The sequence below is a fragment of the Wolffia australiana genome, chromosome 15 (genome assembly GCF_029677425.1).
Source record: "Wolffia australiana isolate 7733 chromosome 15, ASM2967742v1".
NCBI classification, from domain to species: domain Eukaryota; kingdom Viridiplantae; phylum Streptophyta; class Magnoliopsida; order Alismatales; family Araceae; genus Wolffia; species Wolffia australiana.
In genome coordinates, this window is record NC_135849.1 from 11,448,866 (window position 1) to 11,468,097 (window position 19,232).

General features: G+C 38.8%; 2 protein-coding genes across 4 annotated transcripts; both read left to right on the forward strand.

The window, feature by feature from the left end:
* Positions 1-9,814: 9,814 nt before the first annotated feature.
* On the forward strand, positions 9,815-12,349 carry LOC144713165 (uncharacterized). 3 transcript variants are annotated; one of them, XM_078587672.1, is made up of 6 exons: positions 9,815-10,129; positions 10,280-10,394; positions 10,466-10,801; positions 10,883-11,036; positions 11,123-11,175; positions 12,150-12,209. In XM_078587672.1, the coding sequence occupies exons 2-5, from the start codon at positions 10,281-10,283 to the stop codon at positions 11,146-11,148; spliced, it is 630 nt and encodes a 209-aa protein (XP_078443798.1). In that variant the 5' UTR covers positions 9,815-10,129; position 10,280; the 3' UTR covers positions 11,149-11,175; positions 12,150-12,209. The 3 variants fall into 3 exon arrangements, with proteins under 3 accessions (XP_078443798.1, XP_078443799.1, XP_078443797.1); XM_078587673.1 differs by lacking the exon at positions 12,150-12,209 and adding an exon at positions 12,227-12,349 and having other exon boundaries at positions 9,816-10,129; XM_078587671.1 differs by having other exon boundaries at positions 9,820-10,129; positions 12,108-12,246.
* A 20-nt stretch (positions 12,350-12,369) lies between these two features.
* Positions 12,370-12,764, forward strand: LOC144713167 (histone H4). The gene has a single exon (XM_078587674.1). It carries the CDS (start codon positions 12,370-12,372, stop codon positions 12,679-12,681), a length of 312 nt encoding a protein of 103 aa, XP_078443800.1. The 3' UTR covers positions 12,682-12,764.
* Positions 12,765-19,232: the final 6,468 nt, after the last annotated feature.

The window sequence follows — 19,232 nt, forward strand, 5'->3', positions numbered from 1 at the left end:
TAGTTCGAGCTCCATCCAGATAAGATGGAACATGGGGCCTAAAACTGAGAGATGAATTGATTAACGGATCCAGTGCTTCCTTGTGTAGGCATATGAGGGGCAACGGATAGTCAGAAGAATAATCCATCGAAAGTGAGAACACGATGTGCAGATATCACCGAAGATGATGAAGAAATAAAAAGAGACACAACAAGAATCATGGAGACCGGGAGGCCGAGAGACTACGGAGATCACCAGTCCTATGACAGTGTTGAAGAAAATTCCACCAGCTGAGAAGATACCCAACAAGGGTCCAGCACACAAAGAAGAAGACTGACGGCAAAGAAGAAGGCCGATGAAGAGTTTGACGAAGAAGAAGGCCAAATTCTCATCGTGCGCTATGAACTTGTCATTGCGCGTTATGAAGACCGGTCAACAAATTTTTCACTGAGGAAGATAAACCGGTGCAAACGGCTGGAGATGTCCAAGAAGTCGGTGAATATTCCTGTTGACGAGAAGAGAAAATCATCGCTGGGGCGATCACCACTGTGGTAGACGGCTGAGAAGGGTTCCGCCAACTGAGGAGGGTTGGGCCGACTGTTTTGCCGGCTGAGGAGAACAAGAAGATTTCCGCCTCAATGATATGACAACAAGTGTGACATATGCGATGAGAAGATGACCACGATGAGAAGATGACCACAATTCAGATGCCGCGATGAAAATATATAATTTTTTTCCCTCAGATCGCCGATGATGGGGAAGACTCGCCGACAAGAATCAGAGGGAGGAAGCACTGGATCGAGCCACCTCTTGCTCTGATACCATGTTGAACAGAAAGTCAGGAGAAGGATCGTAGAGAGAAAGGAAGAAGGAGAGAAGGAAGAGAGAGAGCGCCATAAGTTTTGATGAAGTGACCACGTTAGGTATTCAATTGAAACAAAATAAGAAATACATATATAGAGAGCGAGATATATATATATATATATCTCCTCTCACATGTAAAATACAAGATTTCCAATCCTAGCAAGAAAAGGAGGGAAAATGATGCTCAATTTAAAGTGAGTAAACAGAATTCCAAATTCAACCTCATGGATACATATAGAATTCTGTGGAAAGCCGTATTTGATGAAAGTCCTATGTACGGCTTGGAGGGAGATCTTTCATATCTTTCAAAATCCACCCAACAATATGACGTTAAAAATCTAAAATAAGTTATTCATTTTTAGCCCTTACAAAAAGATGATTCTTGAACCTCTTCCACACTCATGTCATGTCGAGGTACTGCAAAAAAAACTACAAAATCTGATCCAATTTATCATGATTGATTGGTTAACATGTTGGTTAACAATATTCGGAAACAGAGAAAAAAAATCCTTGTCTTATAAAATTATCTATTGAGCCATGAAAAATATTCAACAAAAGATAGAAACAAATCCACTATCTGTTTTACATCAGGCAGTATGTGGAGTAACTCCCAATATAGCCGTAGAAGCAAGAAGTGTAGGTGGATCGACTCATCACATTGCTATTGAAATAGGATCTACATAAAGAAAAGCACTTGCCATTCATTGGTTACTGGCAGCATCTTAAAAATGTCCGCATCAAAATATGGCTTTCAAATTATGTTTTGAATTAGTAGATGTTGCAAAAGGGAGTGGTGATGCAATATGCAAAAAGGAAGAAACTCATAAGGCCTTAGGCAGATGAAGTTTTTGCACATTTTTTTAATACATGGACTGGGACTATATAAACACATATATCCATGGATCCATGGATATCGATTGGAAAAAAATCAATAGAAAAAGAAAAAAATTAAATTGATTGATATCTTTCTCGAAACAAACAAAAATAAAAAGGAAACATAAATCATATATCAACTAAGCCTCTTGGGGGCCTGCTTAAGAACAAGAAAGAAGAAGATTATGGAAATATCATGGAATAAGATTTGATCGTATTCATGGGGATTCCGTAAATAAAATATCCCATTCCAAAAAATAGAAATTTTGAAACAATTGTCAGGATGAAGTTACTAATTCCTGATCGAGCATGTACGAAATGAAATTTTCATTCCTGATTCCATGAGAATTTATGTGAAAGTGTTTTTTGCTTCTCTTCAATGGAAGTTTCATTTTACCAAAATGTATTCTATTTTTTGGCCTAATTCTTCTGATGATGATCGATTGAACCTCTGATAAACAAGATAGACCTTGGTTTTATTTCGTCTGTTCACCAAGTTTTGTAATGAGCATAACAACCCTATTGTTCTGATGGAGAGAAGAATCTATGGTTAGCTTTTCACTAGTTTTCCAAACCAGTAATTTCAACAAAATATTTCAATTTCTTATTTTACTATCTTCAACTTTAGGTATTTATTTATTCATAGAGTACATTGAATGTACAGAAATGGATATAACAGAGTTTATGTTATTCGTATTTACAGCTGCTCTAGGAGGAATGTTTATATATGGTGCTAATGATTCAATAACTATTTTTTTAACTGTAGAATGTTTCAGTTTATGCTCCTACTGATTATCAGGATATACCAAGAGAGATGTAAGGTCTAATGAGGCTACAATGAAATATTTATTCATGGGTAGGGCAAGCTCTTGTATTCTGGTTCATGGTTTCTCTTGGCTATGTGGTTTATCTGTGGGCGGAGATTGAGCTTCAAGAGTTATTGAATGGTTTTATCAATACACATGTATAACTCCCAGAAATTTGAATTGTGCTGATATTCATCACTGTAAGAGTTGGGTTCAAGATTTCCCTAGCCTTTTTTCATCTATGGACTTTTGATATACATGAAGGAATGTCATTCATTCGACAAATTCCTACCTCTATATTTATCTCCGAGATGTTTAGATCTCTCAAAACTCTATAGACATGCAGAAAAAAATGCTATCCCACTCAAACCAAGACATAACTTTTACCAGAAGTTTATTGTGATCTCGTTGTTCAAATAACAATTAAGGAGAAGCAAAGTAAGGAACAGCGAATCTCTTTATGATAAACAGATCCATTTTGCAAGTTGTTATTATGGGTAGTTACTATAAAGAATCTGACTAATGGCGTATACAATACTAGCATTTTTGACGCAGATGCTACATAGTTGGTTTTCATCCTTCAGAGATTGTGGAAAGATTGTGAAAGCCAGTCATTCACAACCACTGATGGAGGATTCGGTATTACACACACACGAGGAAGGTAATAAAATGAGATGGAAGATGAGTTTGTTTCTTTTCTTTTATCACTTAGGAAATATGTGAGATGGAAGTCTCATGCACATTTTTGAATGAGAGAAAAAAGTGACGAATCCTCTTTTGGACTCTGACTCTCCCAATTTAGTCGTTGCTTTTCTTTCTGTTACTTAAAAAGTAGCTACTTTAGCTTTAGTCACGTAAATTTTTTATATTTAGAGATAGGGCTATTCTTACAACAATGGATTGTGTGTATAAGGTCATTCTTACAACAAGCAGTTAATGATATAGTCCTGATCTGTCATTACAGGCGACTACCTCCACTATAGAATAAAATTGATCATTATGATCAAACTTATATACTCTATAATATAGGCATTATACACACAAGTAATGGGGAGCATACAAAAGCTTTGGAATATTATTTGTGGGCACTAAAAGGCAATCCATTCTTACCACAAGCATTTAATCATATGGCAGTGATCTGTCGTGATGTACGACTATCTGCACTGTAGAAAGAAAAAAAAGGATCAAAGAGGCTAGTAAATCAAAGGGAAATACTAGACGAAGAAATACACTTTCTACATAAGCATTGTATAAAGCAATGATTTTTATAAGCTGTAGCAAAGAACAAGATTTCGGGGAAAAAAATAAATACCAACATAATATGGGGCCTATATACTCTTTCTATGGATAAAGGATCCAATTGACAAAACAAGCACTTTAAAGATCCATTATCAAGGTTCTCAGTTAATAAAATAAAAACTGGTTATTTATCTTACATGATGAGATAAAAAATTAGGAATCAACTTATGTAATAGAGTTGATCCACTACAGTATTGAGCGGCTATGTAGCATCAGATCCCAAAGATAGTAAGTCTTTTTTCTTATATATACTCTAGAAGGAATAGAACAAAGTCTTTTTCCAAAATTCTATACAAATTTCATCTATGGAATCGATATAGTTTCCTTTCAAAAAAATATAATGATATGAGAAGTGCCATACCTAACCTATCTTTCATTCTACTGAAGGTGGGATAAAAGATAAAACTAATTTAATGATGATGATTTAAACTAGAGTTTGAAACTTATGTCAGTAATTTCTTTTGTTTACCCCCCCCCCCCCAAAAGGGATAAATTTATCAGAAATTTCATTCATTTAAGTTAGATAGGGTAGATTAAGATGCAACATCTTTCTACATAATTGATTGCTGAGCCATAACCCTTATCGTTGTTCATTTCAGCTTATGCAATAAAATTTATAATACCCTAACTTAAGATGTATAATGATAAGTGTAGGTATCGTCCTAGGGAAGCTAGTACGGTAATTCAATTAGTGATCTACTTGAATAATTTGACCCTAATTAGGGTTAATTTAATCTTCAATGAGATCAAATCATCATAGTTAGATGAAGAATTTGGAAAAGAGGGAAGAGGAGATGGGAAGAATAGAAGAAGAAAGGATATCTAAATTGACTTCTTTAATCCAATAAAAATTATAGGATTCGAGTAGAGGGCTTGAGAGAAGTTTCAATTATAATATTTTTTGTTTAACTGATATCCAAACTAATTACTTTTTTTATAAACTTAATATATTCTTACATAGAAGTTAACCTCTTTTTTGTTATTTTTTAGTTCTTAGTGTGCAAATGGAACATCTAGCTCAATTTCAATAATCACTCCTGTTAATTCTAGTAAGGGATTATACATGCCACTCGAGCCAAGCGATTTGGAATTTCAGACCAAGATCAAAAGACCAACCAAAAATTTCGCTAACAAATAATCCCAAATACACTAAAATTCAACTTCAAATACAATGAAAGTAAAAATACAAAATGTAATTGATCCACGCTGGTTCTCCTCTCTGCTTTCAGCTGTGAAAGGGCCCTTCCAGAATGACCTCCTCAACTCGAAGTTCTGATTTTATACTAAGGTTAAATAGTAAAAATGACCATTTTACCCCTAATAAGTAACTTATTTTTCTTAATTCTATGTAGGCTTGATCTGAATAATCAGACCATACAGATAGAAAAAAGAGATCGAGATGAGAAAGTCCTAAAATTTTGAGCTCAGTCTGACTTCAGGATGAAGAGTAATAAAAAAATGAGTATTGACCAATCCTAGCCATTGGATCAATATATCATTTTTTAATTAAATTTCAATTTACATGCCATGTCGTGTTGCTCCCTTATTGGCTGGCAAAATTTAGGCTCATTTTGGTAGGTTCTTTCTCGGCGTGCCATGTACCCCCCCTCAAGAAACACCTCTGCCAGCCGTATTGAAGCCATCAGATTCCCTTCCGATGGTCAACATCTTGCCATGTGGCGTTGCAAAAATCAATTTCTTGACGTTTTGCGTTAAAGTGCCTGCTTTTATTCGCATGCGCACACTGATGCCGCTCAAAAGAATTCTAAATATGCCCTTCTGTTTTATCTCTCCTCCATATTTCCCTAAAAAACCATAGAAAAATCCTCATTAATTCAATCAGACCTTGCGGTTATTTTTATTTGACATTTACGCCTACAACACATGACCAAGAGCTTTTTTAAGGAAATACTTAGAACCAAAATTTAAAAAGAGTCCCTCAGACTTTTGAAATTACTTTGAACACCTATTTCTTTTATAATTCCCAAAATCTAGAAAATTTATTTCTTTGCTTTATCCTTTTTCTATTTAAAAATTTATTTCTTCGCTCGAATAAATTCCCAAAAAAGCAATAAAATTCCAAAAAATTTAGAAAATTCAGTAATTCATCCCCACATTAATTAACATTAAAATTAGTTTTTAAACTGGCCATTTCCATTTAAATAGATTTATTCCAATCTTAAATAAATTCCATAAAATTTATTAATTAACAGAAATCAGTGTAAAATGATAATTCACTTGGATTATTAATTAACATATAAATATATGATGACAACCCTATTCTAAACTCTTTAAATGGATAACATTGTGCTAATTACTTGAATTAAGCACATAATTTAGGGTGTTATCAATTTACCTATTCCAACCATGGAGAACAGGCCATTTGATAAGGTGATTCTGAAATTGCAGAGGCTTGGTCGAAAAAAGCTGTTGAGTATTAGAAACAACCTATAGCGCTTACTCTGGGTAATTGATGGAGGACCATCCAGCGGACACCAAGCCCGGACGTCTCCAGCCACGACAAGCTGCTCGCGCCGATGCTCGCGACCCGGAGTTTAAGTACTCCGCGTAAAGCATCTTATCTTCCCCTTTATTTGTTTGTTTTGTCTTTTTCGTTCTTGGATTTCATGAACTGGGCCGGTGTTGGGCCTTGTCCTTGTCCTGTTTCTTTATTTTTATTTTATTTTCAATTGTAAGGTGAGGCTGAACCACGTCTCGCGATGGTTCGTCCTCCCCCACGTTCTCACTTGGCACCTATCCTCATTATATAAGGGGATAGCATGCCCAAGTGAAGGTTTGAGTCATTTGTTGAAGAAAGTTTCCAACTCTTGTCTCCACCATATCATAGTTAGCATGTAGAGAGGGTTGGTTAGCCTCGCCCACGTCGAGATTACTCCTTGGTTAGAGCCCGCGTCGTCACGTCGAGATCACTCCGTGGCGTCGTGTTTCAACGACCCGTCGAGATCACTCCGGGTATGCGTCGCCGTCGTTCCTCCCCAAGATTCCACCAACCGCCTCCAAGAACCACCCCTCTGCAACTGGAGGAGTTGCAGAACGAAGCGTATGAGAACTCTCAAATCTACAAGGCAAAAATGAAGGTGTTACACAATCAAAATATTCAAAGGATATTTTCTTCCGTGACCAAAAATCTGGCTTTATAATTCTTGATTTAAAACTTTTTCCATGAAAACTCAGATCAAGATGGGACAGACCTTTTATTGTGTGTCAAGCTTTTGATAATGGGTCCATCCTCATTCGATACACAAAACTAGGGACAGAATTCGACGTCAAAGAGAAACGACTAAAGCCTTTCTTTGAACATGAGCCCCCACCACAAAACAAGGATATTCCCTTGGAAGCCGCAACATCAGCATTCGATTAGATTTCTAAGCTCAATTGTTTCTCTTTGTTCTTCGTCTAAAGAATTTTGTACTTATTGTCTTCTTATTATTTTGTTTATTTTCTATTGTAGCCATTAACCAAGTTGGATCACTTTTTATATTTGATGTAGCCATGACAATTCCAGGATTTTTATATTTATCCTCTATAGGGGAGCCACAACTTCCATCCCCATTGTTTGCCATTCTCTCCCTCAACTTTCCTTTCGGTTATTTGTTCAATTATGCATTGCGGACCATGCTTGTTCTAGTTGGGGGGAGGGGGGGGGGGCTAGCTAATTTTATGTGGCAAATTATTATTTTTTGCATGAATTGAACCTGCTCATAACTATATTTAACCTTCATCAAAATTTTCATCCGCTGGTTTGGGATCATGTGTAGAGAAGTTAAGCTTGTAGAGGGGATCAAGAGCATGTTGCAGGTGGAACAATGTATGATTTTGAGCAATGTGGGTTCAATTTCAATTTGGGGAGAGTGTCTACTGGGTGATTAAATGATGAAAAGTCAAAGGGTAGAAGCTCTATGCTCCAAAGGTAGAGTGATGAGTGAATTGAGGTCCCCCATTTCTTCAGCCTAAAATAATCAATCCCACTTATATATTTTGTCTCGCCATTAGCCTACTCTTATTTCAAGATAGGAGTGAGTCATTCTCCAAGCCCAAGAACTTTCATGAAGATAATCTTCCCCGATGGCAATCCAAGAACTTGCTTAGTGCCCATCGCGGGCTTCCTCAATCACTCGGCACGTGACCATACTAAACATACCATAACATGAATATGCTTCAAGTTTGCCCTCTAAGAAATATATACATTTTTTTTCTGCTTTGCAGCTCTGCCCTCACGTGACTCAGTACGGAAAGATTGACCCAGCTACAAATTCCCTTAGACTGATACTAGCAAGACCGTGCCACGAAGGGGAGCAATGTTTTCTCAGTTATGGGAGCTTCCCCAGTTCTCACCTGATCACTTTCTACAGATTTCTGCCTCGAGATCTGCGCCAGAACCCGTATGACGTCATTCCGCTGGGTAAATCCCCATGCTCTTTCATTATTAAGAAAGTCAACTCTTCTAAGTCCTGGGTAGACTTTGAGGATTCCGAGGAGGATGAGTGCTGGTCAACGCATATGGTCCGGGGTACGTGGCTGTCCAGAGGAAGGGACCTCCAAATTTCGGGCTCCAGCCGCCGCTCGTAGATCGACTCCGGTCGGCTCGGGCCGGGGGTCGATGGCGACGACGCCAAGAGCGGTGTCTGGGAGGCAGTCCAGTCCATATTTGGATCCATGATGGACCAGATAGGAGCCGAGGATCCGGCCAGGTGGTTGTTGTCCTTCTCCTGATTGGTCCACGTGGCCTCTTCTGATTCGCTCTCTTCCGCAGGAACGATCCCACGTGGGACGTTCTGCTGGCACTGGATTTCGTTGACTCCCAGCGGAGGATCATCTCTTCGGTCGTGGACTCTTCAGTCGTTGCTCTCGAATCGCTGGCGCGTCCATAGTCACAATTTTAATAAATATTTATTCTTAGTCAACGCGACCGCCGGCCTAACCGTGATCGATTGTCAGCCGTCGATCTGGTGAACCCGCAGACGAAATCGAACCCGTCGAGCTGGCGTGGGACCCACGGTAGTGACAGTGGGGCCCGCGGCCATGGCCCGCCAACTACCGCCGTTGTGGAAAGAAAAGGGCAAATTCTACGAAACGTCACAAACTCCATTTTTCGTTCAAAAAGTAGCACAAACTTTTAGTTTTGTTCAAAATATAGCACGCGCCAATCAGAAGACGCCATTTGGCGTCTTCTTTTTTTTGTTTGCCAGCGATGGTCCAGAAGCTGACGTGGAGTCCACCTGGTAGCCAGGTAGACTCCACGATGGCATCCACGCCAGGTGGACTCCATGTCAGCTTCTGGACTTCGCTGGCGGCGGCCACCGGCGCCGTCTCTGGCCGCCGCCGCGTCGCGCCGCCGCCGCCGCTTCGCCGCCCGCTGCGCCGCCGCTGCCGCCGCTGCCGCCGCCGCCGTCCGTCTCCGGCCGCCTCAGCCGTCGCCGGCCGTCCGTCTTTTTCTCGCCCTCGCTCACCCTTCCCGTTTTCTCCTTCTCATCGTCTCTCTCTCTTTCCGCCCTCTCTCTCTCTCTCGACCTCTCTCCCCCTCTCCTGCTCCTTCTCTCTCCCTCGCTCTCTCTCCTCTCCGTCTCACCCTCGCTCCCGCTAGTTCTCCGTCTCTCATCCCTCTCTCGTGCTCTCGTTCTCTCGTGCTCCCTCTCCCCCTTCTCTTTCTCGTTCTCTTGGTCTCCCGCGGTTGTTCTCTCCCCCAAACTCTTTCTCGATTCATCTTAATCCAAGCCTTGGAGGAGACAGAGAGGGCGAGACAGAGAGTCCACCTGGCGTGGATGCCATCGTTGAGTCTACCTGGCTACCAGGTGGACTCCACGTCAGCTTCTGGACCATCGCTGGCAAACAAAAAAAAGAAGACGCCAAATGGCGTCTTCTGATTGGCGCGTGCTATATTTTGAACAAAACTAAAAGTTTGTGCTACTTTTTGAACGAAAAACGGAGTTCGTGACGTTTCGTAGTAAGCGCCCGAAAGAAAAAGAAGACAAAAAAAGGCAGCTTATTCCTCTTCCTCCTTCTTTCTCACCTCTTCTCCTGCCGTAGAGAATTCTGATTACAGGAAGCAGAGAGGGAGAGAGGGAGAGAGAGAAAGAGAGAGAGAGGATTCTGTGCACGGCGCTCTCGCTCTCTCCATCTCTCTCGATCTCTCGCGTGTTCTATCACTAGATTGAGCTCAATCAGCAGGCTAAAGATTTTAAGGAACCGAGGAAGTGTTAGCAGAAGAGCTGATCATCTCGTTCATGGCAGAATTTAACAGTTTTGATTTGTGGCAGAAGGACGCGTTCTTCTTCGCTTCCGAGGAGGTTCAAACCTCCGCCGATGCATACGTTTTTCCTCTTATTGATCTCAATCCACAGAGGATTTCGCCTCCTATCCAGTTTGCTTTTGTAACTTTTTTTCTGTTCGACGAATTTTCATTTGAATGTCAAGTGATCATCGCGTGTTTTTTCCAGCATGGAATCCGTGTACAGGATGTGGCTCAGAGAGCGGAACGAAGAACACCGAGATTACGTCTTCCTCGACATCCCGCGAGAACTCCAAATTGCACTGGACACTGCCAAGTGGCAGGTTCGTTCTTAGCCCTAGTTCTCCCCGATCTACGATCTGTGCGGCTAAGGCCGTTCGTCGTCCTTTTACAGCTGGAGGAGTTCGAAAGAGCCGTCCGAGAGAGCCACAATCGCCGGCCTACGGATAAGATCGCCATAGCCAGGCATACTCAGTTCATTCAGGTGATATCGGAGCAGATTGATCAAGTACAGAATGCTTTGGGGGAGACGCTGATTAAAGAAGGAAAGGAGCCGCTAAGATGGATTCATCTTAACGAGGACGAACGCAATGATCTGGCGCTGTTCCTTTCTCCGCCTTCTCCTCCTTCAAAATCTGAGACGAGCTTCCACGAAGCAAGAGCTGACAACAATGTCGCCGGCGCGAATTCTCTACGCATCGATATGAATGGAACTGCTCGAATTTCTCAGGTGAAGATGAAGATCATCGTTAGGTTTTTCTTTTCTTGGGGACTGCGAGATCATAAATGCGTGTTCGTCCCGTCTGAACAGAGAACGAAGGTAATGTCAGGAGAGAAAAGGGAAAGCTTCTTGGAGAATTTGAAGGAAGGAGTGATCGCCCATCTTGCTGAAAAGGAACATCACATGCATCTGAAAAGACCGGTTCGAACGACTGTTCTTGTCGCGCTCGCCTTGCTTCTCGTCGGTGAGATTGTCTCCTGAAACATCGGTTTGATCATCGCCAGGAAAAGTTTATGTAAAATCTCTAATCCTTTGTTTTTTTATGGGTAGCTTCTTTTGTGCTCTACTCATCGTGAGGGGGAAGGAGACTATCGTTAAAAAAGGTGCATTCTTTCTCCTGTTTGTTTCTCTCTCCCATTGCCTCTATCTGTACATGTATCTCTATCTCTATTTTTATTGTCTCTATGCTTAACTGTATCTCTTTGCATCGCTATCTTTATTTTGTGTCTGTATCTGTATCTCTATCTCCATCGTTATTTTTATTCTGTATCTCTATCACTATCACTCTCTTTCTACCCAATCTCTATCTCTATCGCTACCCAATCTCTACTCTATCTCTATGTCTGTTTTTATCTCTATGCCTATGTCTATCTCTATCTCTATCTCTACGTGTACGGCTATTTTGTTCTCCATAAGTATCTACGTCTGTATCTCTATCGCTATTTGTGGTCCCTATCTGTATTAGTATCTCTGCCTCTATCACTATTTTTTTCCTGTGTCTTTATCACTGTCTCTATCTCTACTTCTATCTGTTTCTTAATCTCTATCTCTCCGTGCCTCTATCTGTATCAGTGTCTCTGGCTCTGTCACTATTTTTATTCTGTATCTTTATCACTATCTCATCTCTACCTCTATCTCTCCCGACCTCTATCTATATCTTAATCTCAATATCTCTCCGTGCCTCTGTCTGTATATGTATTGTTATCTCTATCTCAATCTCTCTGGCTACATCTATCTGTATCCGTATATGTATCTCTATCTCTATCTCTACCTCTACCTCAATCTCTCTCGCTACATCTATCTGTATCCGTATATGCATATCTGTCTCAATCTCTCTGCACCTCAATATCCATCTCTATCTCTACCTCTACCTCTATCTCTATCTCTACTTCAACTTGATCTAAATGTCGACTTGATTCCTCTCTCTATGTTTAACTCTTTCTCTATCGCCATTTCCTTCTCACCTAGTTGACCCATCTCTTCACTGGATATTTAGGCATGTAGTGACATTCTCGTCCCATTTTACCAATTTCAGATTTTTCCTTATTGGGTTCCTTATCGGGTCGGATTCTATCAGTAAAATTATATAAGAGCCACGTCATCAATCCTTCGCACATCGTCCAAGCCAATCACATTCGAGTAAACAAGTTTCAGATCGGACGGCTGTTACTGCGAAATACGCGGTGGCATCCGACGGTGCAGGATTGTCGAAACAGTGCTATAAGTACGAGGCCTCGTCCTTCAAACGCCAGAATTTAATTTGAAATTCTTGGAGCGGTGAAAGAGGCGGGAAAACGATGTCGGGGCGAGGTAAGGGAGGAAAGGGATTGGGGAAGGGAGGAGCGAAGAGGCACAGGAAGGTGCTGAGAGACAACATCCAGGGCATCACCAAGCCTGCGATCCGTCGTCTGGCGCGCCGTGGAGGTGTGAAGCGCATCAGCGGGCTGATCTACGAGGAGACGAGAGGCGTCCTCAAGATCTTCCTCGAGAACGTCATCCGCGATGCCGTCACCTACACCGAGCACGCCAGGCGGAAAACTGTCACCGCCATGGACGTCGTCTACGCCCTCAAGCGCCAGGGACGCACTCTCTACGGTTTCGGCGGTTGATATCTTGAATATGTATCGTGCGCGGGCCCTTAAGCTATGTTTATTAAAATTTTCGTTTAAAAGATGTTCTTGAAATTCGCTTATTGTCACTGTGTCGAACGGCAGATCCCGTGTTTTAGTTGGATTATTTAGCGACGTTTTATGTGGTACACTTAATTAGGTATTCAAAAGTTTATATTGAGGACTGCGATTCAATCAGTCCCTCTACTATATAAATGCGATTCACTAATCTAGCTTCGAACTACCGTCGCTGACATTTAGGATTATGACATAATGAAATCATCAGTTTGGTCTTACAAATACCGATGGTACCATCGGTTTGGTCTTACAAATACCGATGGTACCATCGGTTTGGTCTTACAAATACCGATGGTACCATCAGTTTGGTCTTACCAAACCGCAGGATTAGATAGTTTGCAAACCATTTAATCCATATCAAAAACTTTTGGGAAGGTGAGATTTTTTATCATGGATAATCTAGCTCTAGGAACTTCTCATTGTTTCCATAACGCTAAATTTTAGAATTAGTTGGTTTTAGAGCTAGGGTGGAAGTGGAACCGCTAATACTGTAGGCTTATGCGCAAGTAAGAAATCAAGGAGTTGCATAGTGTACGATGGAAAATGCATTCATATAGTATTTTTTGGGTGATTCTTCGATCAATGAAGCATGGTGCGAAATTCCGTGATTTATAATTTTAGTTGCACGGGTCCAGTTGAACGAAAGTGTAATTAATGGAATTTTGGCCCCAACGGTAATCATGTGATCTTTTGTTTGCAAATGAATGTGCTCTTTAAAATGAAATATATACATATTTTTTCATAATCTAAATAATTAAGGTCTTCAGAGTAATCTAGTTGAAAACGATATATTTTTAATACCCTGAGAAAAAAACTATGTGAAACGCCTAACTCTGATTAGGTGATTATACTTCTTGGAAGAAAGATCATATTTTTCATGGCTTTTATGCCTAGAGGAATTCTTATTGGTTAGATCAGGCTTAAACTTTTATGGTCTTAATTTCTTGATTTTGTTTATTGACTTCAAAATATTGACTTTTCATGGGTAAGGGCCTTGTGGGTGCCACTATCCTCCTCTTTGGCTACTCAAATATATATGCCTTTTCTACTTTGACTTTGACATTGACTACCCAAACTGTAGATAAGGTTTGATTCCTTGGTAAAAATCAGGGGCTTACTCAGACCATCCAACCCTACCGATGATGGAAAACTTTATTGTTTGTCAATCAATGGATGAGATTTCTGATGCAGCCTTAGTACAGGAACATCTAAGGAACACAAATTGAATTCTCAAGCCTTGATCTACTTGAAGAAGTCCTGAATCCACGAGACTTATCTTCTCCAACCCTTTAGCCCTTAAGCACTTGAGCAGTGTCTAACAAAGAGAACATGACATAAGGGCTTGTATAGGCTATTAAGGGTTTAGGGTCATCCATAATGATAATACCTTTGAAAATACAACTTAAAATATTGGGAAAATAACTCTAACAAGATAAAAAACAAGATCAGGAGTTAGACAGGCATGCCCATAGATATTCTGTCAAAAGATATCACGTGGCTTAAAAACATTCTAACAAGACAAAACAAGAGATATGCACAACTTAAAATGTGTAGCAGAGATATTCTTAAGATTCTAAAAAAAAAGAATATGTTAGAGGATTCTGTCAAAGAAAGTCTGTCAGAATTTTTTTTGGGTCTCTGAGCACTTTTCTACATATCTTATCAGTTTCTAGAAGGGTATGTATCATTGACCACCACTTGCTATTAGGTCACAAGAAATGGGCTTCTAGGCTACATCAACTTCTGTCTTGTTTGTTGTTCACCAGTTTTGGGTGGGACAAATTCTTCATATTGGGACTGAATTTTTTTCTTGTCTACATCCACATACTTTAGTTGTCATCAAAATCACTGGTTATTGTCTTCCATTTTTTTGGCATGAAAGAATGAATAGTTAAATAGATGAATGGATATGATGATGACAGCTATTGGAAACTAGGATGGAAAGTTAATATCAAATTTTAAAACATTTTAAAAACATCTATTTCAATTTCCAGATATTTTTTAAATGTATCAGTCTAAAAATTACTATATAATTATCGTTCTATGATGCTCTCTCACCCTCTCTCTATGTTTCACTTTCTCTCTCTCTCAATCACCATCAATCTCTCTCTCTCCTTATCTCTTCCTATACCGCTCTTTAATATCGTTAGGAAAGATGAAGTGTGGCAGCTAGAAACCATTCGAGAGAAATTTTAGTGAGTTGACATTAATATCCTTATACAATCAGATATGATCCATATAGGCCACATATATAACGAAATAGGATTTCTCTAATTCAATAGTTATAAAGTTCCTCACTAATACAATTATTTGGATTGAACTCTTCACTTCTACTACTATTTACCTTGATCTACACCTGTTCTAGAGAATTATCATGTCTCCTTACTTGCTTTAGTTAGGACAAAAATCTAATTTCTTCTTCCAATCCTGATTTCATGTTGAGACAAACCTCTGTTCACCCTGTTTAATTAGATGTCAATAATTTAAAATACTAAATATTTTTATCTACTGGCTGTGAGGCCACAAAGAACCATTGCAAATGATTCATCAAATGGTACCTTTGGCAGGAAAAGCTTTGTCATTATATTCAGAAGTTTAGGGATTTGATGCTCATATTTTTTCCTCATTTATCTTCAGGAGAGTGTGTAATTTATTTCCAGTCAATGATATGTTATGATATTCATTTATATGAGTGTGTAATATTCTCATTCATGATTGGCATTGGCTTAAATGCATGAATTTTACATTAACTATACCACATTGAGTTGGCCATAGGTTTGTATTCTCTATAATTTTCATTTTCATTTATCAGTATGAATTTATCACTTTAGATATAAAAGCCTAGGTGATGGTAATTCAAGCTTTTAAGTTGAAATTTAAAATTTAAAATTCACTTATAATGTTTAAGCATTCATGAAAATTTATAATTAGAACTTGACCAAACATTAGAGCTGGAAGGAATTTTATCTTTATCTGTTTCATCTTTGATTCCCAAAGTCTGTATTCTGTTTTTTCCAGGACCCAGGCATCTAATTATTCATCTCCATATCATTTACCTGTTTAAGGGTACGGAAAATGTTATCATTATGATCATAATTATAGCATAAAAGAGTATGTATATGTGAGGCTTTAGAAGATGAATCGAGTGATAATGGCTCTGACTCTACGTGAAGCTCTTCCCATGTTGGGCTAGATCATCCACAGCCTTCCCTACCTTCCATAGACTCTTTTTGCTTTATCCATTCAGAATTCAGGTTCTAAAATCACCACAAATCAACCCTCCGTATCTAGGCCCTATTTTTCTCACCATGGCTCAACCCTTTCATGTATGTGCAGCTATTTGCTAAATTTTTTATAAGTTTTTAGTTAAATCTAATATTTATCTAATCATATTTTCATAATAGCTCTATCGACCATGTTCCTCTCTTCATCATTCAATGCTGCCTAACATATATGCATTATATATAATTGTGGGGCCAGTTTATGGCCAACTTTTTCAGACTATGTCAGGCCTCACTAAATTTATTAGTTCCTCGGGTAAAATTCATAATGACTTTTCTATGGGCCGTGGCTTTTCCTGCCTAGTAAAATATTTGAAAACAGCACATCTCCATCTTATTCTAACTGTGAAAATTGTAACCCACAATTATGAAATACCTTTTGGCTTTGTCCTTAAATATAATATCTTTCTAAGATTCTAACAAGAGGCTCTTGGAATATTACATGATCACAAATCGCAAAAGACTCATATAAAGTATGGTTGTATATTATTAATCCCAAATTAAGTTAGTATTTTTAGTTCACATTTCCCAGAAATATTTATATGAATTTTCACCTTAACTACTCTATGATAAATTTGGGATAAGAAAGGGAGAAGTCCATAGAAAGGCATTTAAAATTGGGTTTTATCTATTTTTAAGTAGGAGAAAAATTAGAAAAAGAGGACCATTTTTTTGGATTCTTAGTATATATTTTATACAATTATAGTATAATCTTTTTGAGAATATACAGATTATTAAATAACACATTCAATATTTTAATTTAAGTAAATTAATGTAATTTTACATCTGGAATGGTCACCAATGACGGTGTGGAGCTGGGACATTAGCCATGAAAAAATGTGTGGTTCATGATGGGCACACAACCAGGTTCTCGGGCATGCAGATTTTGTGTGGAAATAACAGATGCATGGGTGAATGGGTATGTGGTCAGGATATGCGACCACATGCATTCTATAGTCTGCATGATTAGAAACCACACCCATTTTAAGTGAACAGTGGGTAGTCAACAGATGGAAAATAGTGGTGGAGCAGTTTGGAGGTGGAAATAATGGTTGTTTATTTTTAGGTCAAGAAAGTGGAGACCTAATGGATATCATATTAACATATGTTTCAGTTTATAACATGATAAATGTGCTTAAGTATAAGGTTCAGATGATTTCAAGCATTGAGATGATGGATCTCTCATCAGATTAACATATTTTGTGAATATTCGTCCATTTTATAACTATCATTATTTTCACAATTTAAACATTTTTAACTAAGATGGTTGATTTCAAAGAAGTTAAGAGGTTTTATTACAGATGAATATTTCTTAGTTTCATATGTGCAGGATTACAGTAATGAAATGATGAAATTATGTATGGGCTGGAGTACAATGTAGTTAGTTAATGTCAGTTCATTGGGATATTGGGCAAAAAACAGGAATAGTCAAATACGGGGTGCGATGAATCTCTTAGAGGGGTGTGAGAGGAGACTTATCTCCATCAACTGACCCCTTCATTTCCCTCGTAAAGGGAAACAAAATTTAAACTATGGGTATCTCAAACATTGAGAAAACATGAAAAGAGGAAAAGGGGAAATCGTATAAACTGTAAATCATTTCATTAATCATCTTGGAAGAAGTCTTAAAGAGGCTGCCTAACACAACAAGAAATTCTCCATGATCTATGTTCATACACCTGGTTGATGTAAATGTTTTGAAGTAACTGATAAACCAGACATTATGATTTTTTTTTTTTGAAGGTTCGGACTTATGCAAAAAAATTGGATAATTTCCTTACTAATCAGATTTAAGAGTTTAATCCATATGGAGCAGGTATTGGAAAAATAATTTCAGTTATAAGTGTACGTTTAGATTTTGTTCGAAGTGTTTTGGTAAATTACTTATATTTTTATGATTTTCTATAAAATAATTTCAATCAAAATAAAATAAAACTCCTTGAATAAATTTCTACCATATTTTATTTTATAATAATTTATTGATTTTTTTATTTAAAATGGGCCCCCCACGTATCGCCATTTGATTTTTCAAATGGCGGCCAATCACGAGCTTATGCAATGATTGGCTGTACTAATTATTGCAAAAAAGGCACAATTATGGCATCGCAGATCGCGATGCCATAATGTGCCAATCATTAGCTAACTCGTGGATACAATTTTTGCAGGAGGCTATGTGGACCAATGAAAAAAAGAACCCATTTAAATGGCAATAAATGTGATCAAGGATTGAGGGAGAAAATGATTAAAAAAGAAGAAAAAAAGCAAGTCAACAATTGTGGCGTGTACCCCCACAATTGATCAAAAAGTGGTGACGCAGCACACGGGAACACGTGCAACGTCAGACATTGACAATGGAATACTCTCTTTTCTCTTACACGAATGATGCACGTCAGCGTGTCATTCATCGAAAAAGGGAGAATAAAGATAATATTCCATGATGTCGACTACGGCAACGCCACACCCCATCATGCAATAATCGATTAATCAAAAAGGTGATTTTGTCCCTTTCTCCTACAAGTACACGTTGCAATTTTTCGAAGCGTGCGAATGTGGAAGACAATGCGATCAAATCATTGGAAATATTTTAAGATTGGACAGGTCAACCGATAATGGAAAAAGAGGAAGTGTCAGCGCTGATGAAAAGGAGAGAGCTGAAATCAAGGGCTAGGATTGCTCTAAATTCAAAACACGATATCTGACGATCCAGAGGTCCGATTGAGCTAAAATTTTCAGGGTTGCTACCTCTTCCCATCCTCTTTCCATCCATACCCTCTGATATATAAATAGTGTTCTGGATCACTTTCAAAATCATCCTTAAACTTTCTCCCTTCTCATGTGGGGTGTTGAAAGATGGTGAGTTTTTGAGATTCATCAAGTGTGTTCTTGGTACCTTGGGTTTGTGGGAAGAAGCATCAGAGAAGAGGGAGAGCTTATCTGCACTTTTAAATCATCATGATCCTAGCGGAACATAAGGATGTATGTCAAGCATCTTCACCCTACGTTGCTCTTTACGTACATCGTCGATAGCATAATTTGATTCCAGGATTACATCACACCATTACACCATCACACCACCTCCATACGTCCACAAAATCTCATTTTTACTATCATCATAATGCTCACTTACTAGCTCATTGTCTTATCCGACTACTTCTCTACCCTAATCCTACCATGCCTCTCGTCATTAATTTT

What these genes read in the sequence shown, in the direction of transcription:
- LOC144713165 (XM_078587672.1), top strand. Translation starts at nt 10,281, where the DNA reads ATGGAATCCGTGTACAGGATGTGGCTCAGAGAGCGGAACGAAGAACAC. An exon ending in TGGACACTGCCAAGTGGCAG is followed by an intron (nt 10,395 to 10,465) that starts GTTCGTTCTTAG and finishes GTCCTTTTACAG; the next exon opens with CTGGAGGAGTTCGAAAGAGC. An exon ending in GAACTGCTCGAATTTCTCAG is followed by an intron (nt 10,802 to 10,882) that starts GTGAAGATGAAG and finishes CCGTCTGAACAG; the next exon opens with AGAACGAAGGTAATGTCAGG.
- LOC144713167 (XM_078587674.1), top strand. Translation starts at nt 12,370, where the DNA reads ATGTCGGGGCGAGGTAAGGGAGGAAAGGGATTGGGGAAGGGAGGAGCG.